The sequence below is a fragment of the Gambusia affinis genome, linkage group LG11, assembly GCF_019740435.1.
Source record: "Gambusia affinis linkage group LG11, SWU_Gaff_1.0, whole genome shotgun sequence".
Taxonomy (NCBI): domain Eukaryota; kingdom Metazoa; phylum Chordata; class Actinopteri; order Cyprinodontiformes; family Poeciliidae; genus Gambusia; species Gambusia affinis.
Window position 1 is genome coordinate 28,895,968 of NC_057878.1, and position 14,113 is coordinate 28,910,080.

Below are 14,113 nucleotides of genomic sequence, written 5' to 3' on the forward strand. Positions count from 1 at the left end.
GATTGGTCAGCGTCAATGAGAGGGCGGGCTCAAATAGAATGTAGGAGAATATTCTACCCTGAGTTCAACCTAAAGGCTAGATTTTAGTTTTACTATCCAAGAATATATTCTCAATCTTTAAATATGTAAATTGAATAAGATTATTTTCAGACGTATGGTTTAAATAAATTCTATTTAAATAAAATCAAACTGATGTTCGTTGTGTAATTGCTATGGGCGGACCGAACCGAAGTGGTTTATATTTGGACTCGTTTCACCGCGACACCTACTTCCGGTCGGTGCAGTCTAGCCATAACAACAAGGAGGATACACCAATTCTCGCCATAGTGAATTTTTGTTATAACAAAACCATCTACTGCTCGCTGCTACATGTAAGTTGACAGATAAATCTTTATGTTTGTTACATTTTGTAGATACTAATTTCTGTATTTATGTCGGAACCAACTTGTTTTGGAAACAATGGGGAATAATGGGCCTGGCTATGTAGTGAAAACAAAAGAAATGAAAGGCTTAAGGGACAAAGGGAAAAATAATAAGACAGGTTATATAACCTGACATGGGATGAATATGGTATTTAATAAGCTCGAAATTGCGTAGGTTTTAATTTTGTATTTTAAACAGCGATGCAGTGACATACAGCCACGAATCTGTCCAACAAATAGACTTATCCAGAATCATAAGCTTGTTTACACAGTTTAATTTAAATTATGTTCTGTTCAGGGACCCAGGAAAATCTTTGCAGAATCATAAGCTTATTTACACAGTTTAATTTAAATTTTCTGACCAGAGACGCAGGAAAACCTTTGCTGATCAGCAGCGGCTAGTGAAACTCGCTGCATTGGCTAATGAATAGTTCATGTTTTCTTATGCAGAAACAAATATTATAAACCAAAGTTATAATGGTAAAATTTTTAGGCAACTGTTGTTCTTTTAAAATTAGAATAATTTAAATATGCAGCTTCAACTGTTTTGTTTTTTGTCTTTAATCCGTACTGGCAGCTGAAAGTGTGTCAAAGTTCAGCTACATTACACAAGATGTTTTTAGCTTTTCTGCAGAGATGAAGAGTAAAGTACAGCTGTAGCAACTCACTGGGTTAATTATTATTATCACAGTTCTTCTAGCCAAGTTGGTAGATTTAGAGAACACAATCCTTTAAACTTCTGGAAGGCTATAAAATAACAGGATTTAAAAATGATGATAAAATTGCATTTTGAATGTAAATACTACAGAACAATTGTTTTAGTTTAGAAGGAAAAATGTAAAATTGAAGTTTTCCCAAAGGTCCAGAACCTGGAAAACTTTCTTCCATTTGCATCAACTAAGTTGAAGTGCAAAAATAAATATAATAAAAATCACCAGATAAAAGTAAAACATGTTGAGACTGTTGAGACGCTTATCCAGGGTTGCACGTGTACTCATGCACATACAGCTGTATTTCACACATAGTATGTTTCATTTATGCACAGAGAGCTTTTGGAGGAATGGAACTTGACCTTGCATGTTTCACTTTCAAACAAAAGGCTTTCAGTAGAAGTGAAACTTAAGCTGACACCATGATATCATGGCATTCCTTAGCTGACGTAGTTCATCAGACGACCAATAAGGCGTGTCTTAGATATAAAGAATGGATCGTCCGTTTTTGATCAGATGCTGTTTAGTCCCGGTGTATTCACGTCACAACCAATTAGCCTGTGAGGGTAAGCGTCTCTTTCTTTTTAGCGCTAAAAAGAATAAAATAAGTAAAGTCTGATTATTTGTGTTTGACTGATTTTCTGCACGTGTGATCACATGCTTCCGATTCATCGATAGTATATTTGGTTCAACAACTTGGTAGCGCAGAGGATGGTTACATGTTGACACACGTGCAGAGTTGTGCAGATTTGGCCAGCCGTTTGGGCTGCTGCGGCCTGGCCGGACAGTGTAACAGCGTTGGGCCCAAAAAATCTAGTAAGGAAGTTTTTTCCTTGAACGCATTTGCACTGTCTGTTGTGGGGCTGCCTAAAAGTTAAAATATCAGCCGTAATAGTTTAGGAAGAGTCAATAGAGCAAGCTGATTTGAATTGTCAGCTGTGTGTACGTTCATGTGTGTGCGTGCAAAGTAATGAAATAGAAATAAAAAGAGATGAAATAGAAATAAAAAGAGATGAAATAGAAATAAAAAGAGATGTTTGCTGGATTGGCTTATTAGTGAGAGGTGGCCGTCTCCCCCTTGTGCCACTCACACAGGTGTGTGAGTGCGTCGGACGCGACCAAGGTTTTGGCTGGGTTTTTGTCGGTTTTTAGATCCCGGAGAAGTGACTAAGCTCCAAAAATAAACGCGTAGCCAATCCGAGCCAGCTCAAGAGAGCTGACCGCAGAGTAAAAGAAAAAGTTGATTACGATAGAGTTGATCGTGATCTGTGCCTAGGACAGCCTGGGACAAAAGTTGATTACGATAGAGTTGATCGTGATCTGTGCCTAGGACAGCCTGGGACAAAAGTTGATTGCGATAGAATTGATCGCGATCTGTGCCTGGGACGGCCTGGGACAAAAGTTGATTGCGATAGAATTGATCGCGATCTGTGCCTGGGACGGCCTGGGACAAAAAAGTTGATTGCGATAAAGTTGATCGCGACCTGTGCCTGGGACAAAAAGTTGATTGCGATAAAGTTGATCGCGACCTGTGCCTGGGACAAAAAGTTGATTGCGATAAAGTTGATCGCGACCTGTGCCTGGGACAAAAAGTTGATTGCGATAAAGTTGATCGCGACCTGTGCCTGGGACAAAAAGTTGATTGCGATAAAGTTGATCGCGACCTGTGCCTGGGACGAAAAGTTGATTGCGACAAAGCTGATCGCGATCTGAGCCTGGGACGAAGTATAACTGAAAAGAGAATAAGAGATTTCTTCTGTGTGGGAAGAAAATAAAGACGTTTTCTTTGTGGGAAGACGAATATGAGTTAGAATAAAAGAGAACGTCCAGGGCTCAAAGCGGGGATCCTTTTAAGTGTTCTCTGTCTGTTTGTCAGCTCCGCCGCCGAGCGGAGTGCGTGTGTGTCAGCTGTGGGTGTGTGAGAGCTGCAGACGTTTTTGCTCTCATGTGTTCTGGTGCTGGTGAACTGTAATTTAAACACGGTTAAACACGACAAAACAAACCGTGTTTAAGTTATCAAGTGTGTGTCGTCCCGCCGTGCGGACAGTTAAAGAGGTTTGACTTTGTCTGTGGTGTTGTCTCGTCGCCGTACGAGCAGGTGCCGCCGTGCCCACTAAACAAAACATAAGGTGATTTCTGAATTTGCAAAATGGAGAGTGACTCCAGGGATGAGGGTTACGACTCAAAGTGGGGCACAGGCCCTTGGGTGACTCTCGGGGAACAAATAGACGGACTAATAACTTATCTGGCGGAGCAAGATGAATTTCAAAATAAAGGGGAAGAACAAAAATAAAAAATAAAAACAGAGACCTCCGCCGTGTGTGTGAGTAATAAATTATAACAAAAAAAAAAAAAAAGGCAGGGAGGAGAGAAGAGGTGATTCTTGCTCCAGGCATGGCAGACGAGGTCGACAGGAAGAAATTTGATTTAAAAGGGGGTATAGGACCTTTGTTTATGGTTGGTGAGCAAATAGAGGGAATAACTAGCATAACTAGAAGAAAATCTACAATCACTAAAATTTCAGCAAAAGATCTAACAAAATTTATGCTACTAAATTTCACCAACTTAAAATTATCAGAGTCTAAGCTAATAATGATTTGTAAAACTTTCTCCTTTATTAAAAAAGAAAAGAAGGAATATTCCGGTAATACATGCTAGTTTGAAATTAAATTGAACAGTTTTAAGGGCTGAAAATAATTGAGACTGAAGTGTTTATATACCATAAAGTATTTGTTGCATTTAAACTGAACAGTTAATTTAGAATTTCATTCTATAAATGAATTTACATTTTATTAAAATGGGTGAAGTGCTCTAGCAGCAGGTAGTTCAGTTACTGCTGGATTCTAACATATGTCTGACATAGTTTTAATAACAATAAATAAATACATGAATGAATAAATAATAAATAAAAATGTGCGCATTACCTAAAAACAGGAACCTGACAACTAAAAGATAATATTAACATATTAAATATGTTAACTAATATTGGAAATTTCATGAAGCTTCAATAAAATTGATAATTTGAGCATAGGACAACAAGAAAAGCAGACTGAAAATTTGTGACTAACTGAAAATCAGATAAATATTTATGTTTCTGTTTGTGCCGCTTTGGTTGATGAAAATTAGTGTGATTATGAGAACAAACAAACTGTACTCAAGCACTGAGTAACTGATGAAGTTATTAATTATTTAATAAATAATAATTATAAAAGATGTCTACTGCTATAAAATAAAAGATTAAAGGAAACTTTGATTTAAATAACTGGTTACTTCAAACTGATGATTGTGAATATAAATAACATTTTCTAGACTAAAGTTTAAACTAGGTTTGACTGATTGATTGATGATTATTAAATTCATAAAGACATATTGAATTAGAGGATTTTAGATTTGGTTTAATTTTAGGACGGTAATTTTGTTTAAAAAGTGTAAAACCCAAGAAAAAACAATGTTCTGCAGAGGAGCGAACTTTGGGTTGTGTCATCTGTCAGAATCAGACAGAAGTGTTCCACCTTGATGAATTTGACAACATCTACATGTAAGATTTCTGATTAATTGCCTCTTTGCTAACAAGTCTCCTACAAACAATGTCACTACCAGGTAAAACTAATAATTTTTAAGCGTGCCATGCACACCACAGGACAGGATGAAGCTCTATAAGGGAAATAGGTCAGCTGATCAAATGTTAAAATAACAAAAGCAGCAACAGGATAACATAGAACTGGAATCCTCTTAAATTAAGATAAAAAAGAGCAAACAATAGATAAAATTGTTCTAGCTGACATGCAGGCAAATGCTCCAATAGCAAGATCACAAATGAGAATAATTAAAAGGGCAACACTGAATGATAATAAAATTTTTCAATTAAAAAAAAAACAGAAAGAGGCAGGAGTTTTCACTAAAAGAGGCTGAAGACAAAACAGGCAGACTGCAGAGACAGAACTCAGGCAAAATGAAAACTATTGGGTTCCTGACAGGGACAATAACATAAAATAATTTTTTTTAAAAAAAGGGTCATTGCCACCAGCTCTGAACACACTAGCATAAAAATACAGACTTGACTATTTTCGTTTTGGGCAAAATCAAGAACATGAATGCTCTTAAAGGGCCAGTTGTACCAGAATGTATTGATAAAAGCCATTCACAAATTGTTAAAATATCACGCATTTCTTAAATATCATTGAATTTTTGTGATTTTTTGCAATAAAAAGTGTTTGTGGTAGCAATTTGGAAATATTTGCACTTATTTATGACGGTAAATTTGACTTTTTATTACTCGCTGTACAGGTCATATAATGGGAAATCAATTAGGTTTGAGGCAGCTGTTTAGTTCAAGTAAGGAAGTTTCACATTTTTTTTATTAAAACTGCAAAAACTCCCAATTATTTGCTCAGAAAAGTGCAGGGATTTGTTGATTTTGGTGAATTTCCCTGATAATTCTAAAAGAAACTGGAGCGACTTATTGATATAATTTGGCAGTAAACGGATAGAACTGCATTAATTTGATTGATAGCATAATATTTAAGCACACTTAGTGTTTAGTTTAGAATCTGGAGGGCCGCACAAACCCACAGTGGCCCGGATTTGGCCCACGGGCCTTCAGTTTGACACGTGCTCTAAGGGGATATATCCCGTAATAATTAATATCACAGAAGGAACTTTGACAGTCAAGGGGGAACTGCTACCCCACAAAACTTCAGGAGTCCACACTGGGAATAGAACCCCGACTTGGACTGTATTAGATCAAACCCCATCATCACCAAATCCCATGTTTGGTCCCAACTAAATGACATTATATCTAGAAACCTGGCTCAGAAAATCTACAGTTAATCTTAAAGGTCCATGCACAAACTTAATTGAAATGTTTAAAGAAGCAGTTTTAAAAGGCGTCCCTGAATATGTTATGCAGTCTATAAAACACAATCAATGATCTCGCAGGGTGTGAACATGTGAGATGGAAAAGACACCTGCTTCATCACCTCTTAAAGGCGCAGGACGAATAAAAATAAAAAACAGTCTTGAGGGCTTAGGCACTCAGACGCTGAAACTCCAATTGCAGGAAGCAAAACAAAATTAAATTAATTAAATAAAAAAAAAAAAAAAAAAAAAAAACAAGAACATGTGATGGTTGCAGCAGCATCTTCTCAAAATAAATCTACACAGGGTAAAATTCCAAATTACTGGCAAAACTCTAATCATACTGGGGGGGGAACTGGTTCCTCCTCCTGGTGTTTCTTTTTTATATCCTCAAACAGATACAGAGCGTTTCCTCGTGGACGGGGATGGCGTTTGGCTGGATGTGGATGGGGGCCATGGGGCAAGGTCACGGAGCACGAGGCCAAGGACCAAAGGAACTTGACGTGCTACCAGTGCAGACATTTTGGACACTGGGCCAAACACTGTGTGAACATACCAAAGACTGCCAGGTTTGATCCCCAACAATCCTTATGTGATTCCTGGACATTGCTTTCAGGGGAATACTGAGGCCACACAGAACATCTACTGAAACACTGCTGAGGACCCCAGAGACAATGTGGGTACAGCAGACCCCATGTTGTCTGCAACAGTGGAAGGAAAACACACAGACTTCCTGGTTGACACCGGAGCCACACATTCCACTCTGAACTCTGCTCCTCCTTTTTCTCTGACATCAAGAACTGTGTCTTTAACAGGGTTCTCATGGACTGAACAGAGTCTGCTATTCACGATGCCTCTGACCTTCACCTTGGGTAATCAGAATATGAAACATTCTTTTGTAAGTTTTCCTACGACTCCCATGAATTTACTTGAGCGAGCTTTGCTGATAAAGATGGCAGCAACAATCATGTGCTCGGCTGATGGAATAATTGTTGCTTTTCCTGATGGCACCTCCCTTCTTTGTGGAAATTTCCAAACAGAAGGACAGTATCTGATCCAGCCAGTGGTGTCTGAGTTTGCTGACATCTATTGGGGACTTTTAACAAATTTACCCTACAGCAGCCTAATGTCAACGTTCTTGGCCTGGAAGCCCTGGCTCCTGTGTCTGCGCTTCTGTGTTCCTCCGGGTCCACCACACGTGACCCTGTTCTGCGACAGAGACGCCTCTGAATGGTACCAGGAACCTTTCCTTTCCACTTTGAAGGAAACAACCTGGCAGGTAAAAGTCTCGGACATTTATGTAGCTCCTGTTGGTGTAGCTGCTGCTGTCTCTTTCGCAAAAAAAAACAATCAGAATGGTATTAAATGTCTCACATTTCTCTCTGTTTGCACCCTGAGCACCAAGTGAAAAAATTGGGCGTGATGATGAAACGTTCCCTGGCAGCCACAGATTCGATTGCCACAGCAGCACTAGGTTTGTTTTCCTCCCATACTCTTTACACATGTAATATCTGTCATTCAGGGTCTGATCACATAATAAGTCTTAAAGGAAAATGTACTGCAATTTTCCATAAATCAGTGACCTTAGACATTCTGATGAGGCTCCTTGGTTTGTAAAAGTAACAATCTTCAAACATATTTGTCAGCATATCTACATTTCTTAATTAAATGGTTTTCTTTATATTGTTTGGTAAGATATTCCGATTTAATCTGTCATATTTCCATTAACTGTAAGCATAAAATTATTGTCATTACTAGACTTAAAGACTTTAGTTATGTGTTTCACTTTTTGAACTGATTTACTAAAATAAATTAACATTTAATATGCAATGCATAAAAATATTTTAACGTTGAATGTTCCCTCATAATGGAATCGATTTTAGTTTAACCAGGTTTTGCAAGATATTTTGCAGGACTGCCCACTAGACCTTTTGCTTGCTGCACCAGTAACAGAGACCTGCGTTAAAGCCACCTCTCTGGTTTTGCAGTGCCTGCGTCAAACAGATTTTAAGGTCAGTAAAAGCAGATTGCTCGAAAACAGGCTAAGTTTCTGGGTAGAATAATTTCAGCAGGAACGACTGGCATGTCCCCATGGAACAAGCTTTTGTCTCTCTCCAACAACACATGGCTTCGGCTGCAGAGCTCTCCATCCCTGAATACATTTTACAGTTCTTTGAGGATATTTCTGGAACAAAACTGACTGTTTTGTTTCAGAAAAAGGGGGAGGAAAAGGGCATCACCCTTGTACACAACAGGCAGCTGGGATACCTGCTGCCTGATACAAAACTGAACACATAGTCATGGGACATTCACTGAGTTTCACCATGACAGCGTTGAGGCAACAAACACTTTCCAAAGTCCTGAAAGCTCCAAACATTTCATTCACACACCAAGACATAAATATGGCAGACTGTTTTTCAGAAGGAGAACCACACGTGTGTGCAGACCTGGTGGCAAAGACAGACAAGGTAACACCAGGACTTCAGCAGCTCCTCTGCTGGGACCAGAGGTGAGACAGTTCTTTACAGATGGTTGTTGTTTCAGAAACAACACACAAGGGTTAAGAGCCTGGAAGAGGTGGTAAGATGCCAAAAGGGGCGCCACCTGAAGAGAAAACGTGAAACAAATGGGTGTTGGAGGGGCCCAGATGGCAGGTTAATTCTGCCTCCTGGGAAAATACAAGAGCTGCTCCAAGAAGCTCACAGGGTTGGATATGTTGGGACGAAGCAGATGATGCACAATCTTAAAGAGTGGTGGCACCCCAAATGATCCACATGGTGAAACATTTTGTGAAAAATTGTTCAAAATTGTGGACAGCTGAATCCTAAGAAAACTTTGAATCCACATCAGGGACAGTTTCCTTCAGTCACATGTCCAGGGAAAGAAATTGTGTTGGATTCTACTGACATAATAAACACGTTGCAAGACAAAAATATTTGCTGATTTGTGTTGATGCTTTCACAGGATGGCCTGAAGCCTGGCCAGCAACAGCAGAAGATAGTAAAATCATCATAAAATGTCTAATCAATCATTACCTCCCAAGGCAAAGCAGAATGAATGAATCAAAATTTAAAACAAAATTGGCTAAGGTTTGTGCACAAACAAAATTAAATTGGGTTGATACATTACACAGGAACCAACTTGTGGTTAGACTGATTAACTGCAACAGCACGATAATATCAAATGTCTAACTGTGTGGCCTGCACAGCTGGACGACCCAGAATCTATACTGAACCTGCTTCTTTGATTCCATCTGACATTTGGGGTTTTAACTGCATGCTTAATATGACTAAGTTTAAACAGCCCTCCGGATGTGACACTTTAACAGCTTTATTTCCAGTAATCAACAGCGGAGCCCGGATGGTGCCGCTATTCCAGTTAAAGATAACTATGTCTATTTCAATTTTACAACAGGTAACCGTGTGGGCCGGATCCCTGAAAGTTGGTGTAACATCACATTCCCACAGCACTTAATAGGCTAGAGATGGGATATTTTATCTATGCAGGGGTAATAAACTAATTGAGAGAACATAGACTGGTGTGACAGGTGTCTGTGCTATGGTGAGACTTAGAGCCTGTGTCATCATGGTAGGTGAACAACAACCTCTGAATCACAGCATCTTTTCACAGGTCAAGTGCAGCGAAACTGTGGAGCTGCAACTTTCCAGATTTTAAATGTAAAAAGTCCAATCCTTTCTCGGTGTGCCTGGATGAAAATGAGGCCTCTGGACACACGTAGAAACTGGTTGACATTAACAGATACTAGACGACACAATTTTGAATTAAGTTTGCAGATCTCATTAAAACAAATTAATCCTGTTGACTTCTTAAGATTTGGCCAGTATCATTGCATTGTGTTAAGACTGAATTTTTATCTAAAACATTGATTGCCAAGTTTAAAATGTGTTTTCATTTTGTTCACTAAACATATTTCTTTTCAGTTGGTAAGTTTGTATCCCTTTATGACCACTAACTACTTTTATATTTTGAACTTAAAGATTTCACCTCTCGAGTACTAAAAGGGATCTTAACAATACTTTGTTTAGGATTTTATTTGTCAGTGTTATATCTAACATTTAATCATTTATCTTATTCTCATTAAGTTTTGGCTCATCCAAGCTTTCATATTGACTAACATTTTATTCATCTTGCATTATTCAATTTATAGTTTACCGGCATTCACAGTATTAACCTCACATTGTATTCTATTTACATTTTATTGTTTGTTCACGTTTCACTAATTAAAAAAAAAAAAATAATAATATAAGAAACAGATTTCAAATGCCGGCTTCAATTTCTAATATTTATTTTTAAATTTACTCCTTTAACTCATTAATTTCATTTTATTGTGCAATTCAAACCGGTTCCACATTGATAGGGTTTGCTAGAAGACATTGCCTTGATTAAACTTTGTAGATCGACACAACTCAATACTACTGAAGTCTAATGAATTTTCTAGAATAATTACATTGTACTTCTACTGAATTTTTGCCAATAACACTGATTTGCATTTTTTCGATGGTGTTTGTTTCTTATTCTGTTGATTACACATGGTTTTCATCTAAAAAAGGGATCTGAAAATTTCTTTGTTTACGTTTAAAATTTTCAAGCATCATCTAACAAATATTCATTTTAAGGTTTATCTTCTTGACTTTTGGTTTAAAAAATCAAAATTTTCACTAATGTTTATTCATTTCTCATTTTAAATTTATTTTTAAATGAAATCTAATGTTTTATTATTTTCTTCATTTTGCATTTCTTTTCAGGTATTAAATAACATTTTATTCATTTTACATTTCAGTTACTATTTATCCATGAAAATTTTGACAATTGATGACATTCACATTATTTTGAAAAATATATATATATATATTTATTTATTTTTTTATTTATTAGCTGAATGTTCTTTGTTAGCCTGTAAGAGGAACACTGTGGTTTCTACCCGCCCAGGGGCCAGGGGCGCTCTGTTCGATTTTACCCCATAAGAATGAAATGAAATGACAACAACAAACATCGTAATGGGCCCGGGGAGTTTTCCGAACAGTGGGCAGTGTTTCCTCAGGATGTGTGATGCTCCCCAAGCTGTTTGATGTTCTATTTGTGGTCTCTTAGAGACCAAAAGGGGGAGTTGTTGAGACGCTTATCCAGGGTTGCACGTGTACTCATGCACATACAGCTGTATTTCACACATAGTATGTTTCATTTATGCACAGAGAGCTTTTGGAGGAATGGAACTTGACCTTGCATGTTTCACTTTCAAACAAAAGGCTTTCAGTAGAAGTGAAACTTAAGCTGACACCATGATATCATGGCATTCCTTAGCTGACGTAGTTCATCAGACGACCAATAAGGCGTGTCTTAGATATAAAGAATGGATCGTCCGTTTTTGATCAGATGCTGTTTAGTCCCGGTGTATTCACGTCACAACCAATTAGCCTGTGAGGGTAAGCGTCTCTTTCTTTTTAGCGCTAAAAAGAATAAAATAAGTAAAGTCTGATTATTTGTGTTTGACTGATTTTCTGCACGTGTGATCACATGCTTCCGATTCATCGATAGTATATTTGGTTCAACAAGACTAAGCTGCATGATGTCTGAGTAAATAAAAAGTACAACAAATAAAACTGAAAGTTTGTTCTAATTTTCATTCAGGAAAACAACCAGCAGATGATTTTCCAACATGGCTGTTTTCTCTGCATTGTTTTTTATTTTCTTTTACTTGCTGCTCGGTGTTTTCCCAGACTGACTTGTCTCCTCTTCCTTCCTTCTGCACATGTAAACAAATCATCACTTCCTTCTGTAACTGTCACATGTGTTCATGTGCGACTCGTTCCGTCATCCTCAGCTTTAAATATTTTACACTGTAGCATAAAATATTTTTTACAATCTTTACATTTTTCTAATTTTAAAGAACCATAATTCTATTTCTACAAAATGACCAGAACTGACATGCCTTATTTAAAACTTCTGAAACGTAATCAACTCACTGAGTGTTTGTTTCCAGAGTTACTAGAGGCTGTTTCAGGCATTTAGAGGAGACTGGATGGTTCCTAACGGAGTTTGTTTCTGTCAGGATGAACGTGGGTGTGGCACACAGTGAGGTGAACCCAAACACCCGCGTGATGAACAGCCGGGGCATCTGGCTGACCTACGCCCTAGGGGTCGGCATTCTGCACATCGTGCTGCTCAGCATCCCCTTCTTCAGCGTCCCGGTGGTCTGGACGCTCACCAACGTCATACACAACCTGGTGAGCGCCGCCCAAAACAAGATTTTAATCTTTAATGCAAAATATTTACAATTTTTGTAGTTTTGCTTCATTCCTGCTCTGACTGTGTTGTTCTTTCAGAAAATGATTTTCTGGAGTCTCTATACTCCAGATAAGAATTAATCAATGCCTAAATTAGCTGGTAACTTCAATAGCCGATTCAGCAGATGAATCATTTCAGACCTAAAAAGCAACATTCTATTTACAATAAGTGAATCTGCTGTATAAATAGAAGGGATTTTGTATGAAAAGAGAAAAACTACAAATGCCAGCAGGCATGTTGACACTAACTGAGTTAGTTGGTGGTGGCAGTATGATGATCTGGGGTGGCTTTGCTGCTTTATGGATCCTGAAGGAGAATATCATTTTCATGCTGTTTTTGCTCCTGAATTAAAAATGTTTCTTTTTTTGTTGTTTTTAATTCAGTTCAACTTTGATACAAAAATGATCTGAAATGTTCAGCAGGAAAATGCTTCCTCAGCCAGTCCTCCTCATGTTTGTGTTGCTGTGCAGGGCATGTACGTGTTCATGCATGCGGTGAAAGGAACGCCCTTCGAGACGCCCGACCAAGGAAAAGCCCGGCTTCTGACCCACTGGGAGCAGCTGGACTACGGCGTGCAGTTCACCTCCTCCAGAAAGTTCTTCACCATTTCCCCCATCATCCTGTGAGTACAGATGCAGTGGCTAGCTGCTAATGTGATGCTAGCAGCAGGTGTAATGACGCTCATATTTGTGTCTCTTCTGTTCCAGATATTTCCTAGCCAGTTTCTACTCAAAGTACGACACGACGCACTTTGTGATCAACACGGCGTCCCTGCTGAGCGTCCTGATCCCCAAGCTGCCTCAGCTGCACGGCGTCCGGATTTTAGGCATAAACAAGTATTAATAACAGGAGAAGCTCCGCCTCCTTGTGTGTACTGCCGGTTCGTGTACTAAATCATCCAGTCAGTGTGTCGGGTTAGCCCTAACAGGAACCAGATCATCGGACATGATGTGTATCAGTAACTTATGTATTTAATTGTGTATTTGGGCCTGCATGGACCTGGGCTGGCCCAGGCCGCGGTCGGGTTCTAGGTTGACTTTAATTTGCTTTTCTCCGCCCCGTCGGTCACACAATGACTCGTGTTGAGTGTCGAAGCCACTCAGATGCTCTGAAGTATTTCTTTTTGTTTACCTTTGGAGGCTGTCGCCCTCCGATTGTCGGTACCATCATGGTTTCATTTCATCGAGTAGCAGAACCGCTCTCCATCTGCATGGCTCCCCTAATCGGACCGGAGCGGCTCGTCTCGTTTTACAGTGTTGTGGACCTGTGTCCTGTGTAAAGTTATGATTGGTTAGCTGTTTACTGTCTGTGGGAAACACTACGTTCACCCAGCTGCTATCTGGAGACCCGGGCCGCCGGTTCTGATCGGTTCCTCCAGAGCTGGACGTGATTTTTCCTGTTCCTAATCTTTAATAAAATGTTTGTGCCCTGAGCTCCTCGCCTCAGTTTGTGATCAACAACGCCGTTTTAAGGTTTTTATTACAAGGTTCGGATCAGAACCAGTTGACTTTTTTTGTTCAATCATTTTTTAAATGATCTTTTTGTCTTTTATCTAATAATCTTGTCTGGAGATGACCCTTCAACCCGCCCCAGGTTGTTTCATTGCTGACGTCTTTCCACTCTGGTGTTTTTCTAAAGAGTCATTGATAGTCATGTGAATTTATCATCAGAACCTTCCTGCTACTTTCCTATTTAAATCATTTAGAGGCAGGGCCGTGCTGCGGTGGCGCAGCGGGTTAGCACGTCCCACGTCTGGAGGCCCCAGTCCTCGACACGGACGTCGCGGGTTCGACTCCTGGTCCCGATGACCCTTGCCGC

The 14,113-nt window shown here is 39.1% G+C and overlaps 1 protein-coding gene and 1 long non-coding RNA gene across 2 annotated transcripts; both read left to right on the forward strand.

Annotated features, from left to right (window-relative positions):
• The first annotated feature begins 240 nt into the window (after positions 1-240).
• On the forward strand, positions 241-13,727 carry ormdl1 (ORMDL sphingolipid biosynthesis regulator 1). The gene is made up of 4 exons (XM_044132087.1): positions 241-371; positions 12,060-12,234; positions 12,766-12,917; positions 13,003-13,727. Coding segments are annotated over exons 1-4 (465 nt in total). The 5' UTR covers positions 241-369; the 3' UTR covers positions 13,139-13,727.
• Positions 1,615-8,974, forward strand: LOC122840005. Its single transcript, XR_006372155.1, has 2 exons — positions 1,615-1,698; positions 6,388-8,974. It is a non-coding gene; the product is annotated as an uncharacterized LOC122840005 (long non-coding RNA).
• Positions 13,728-14,113: the final 386 nt, after the last annotated feature.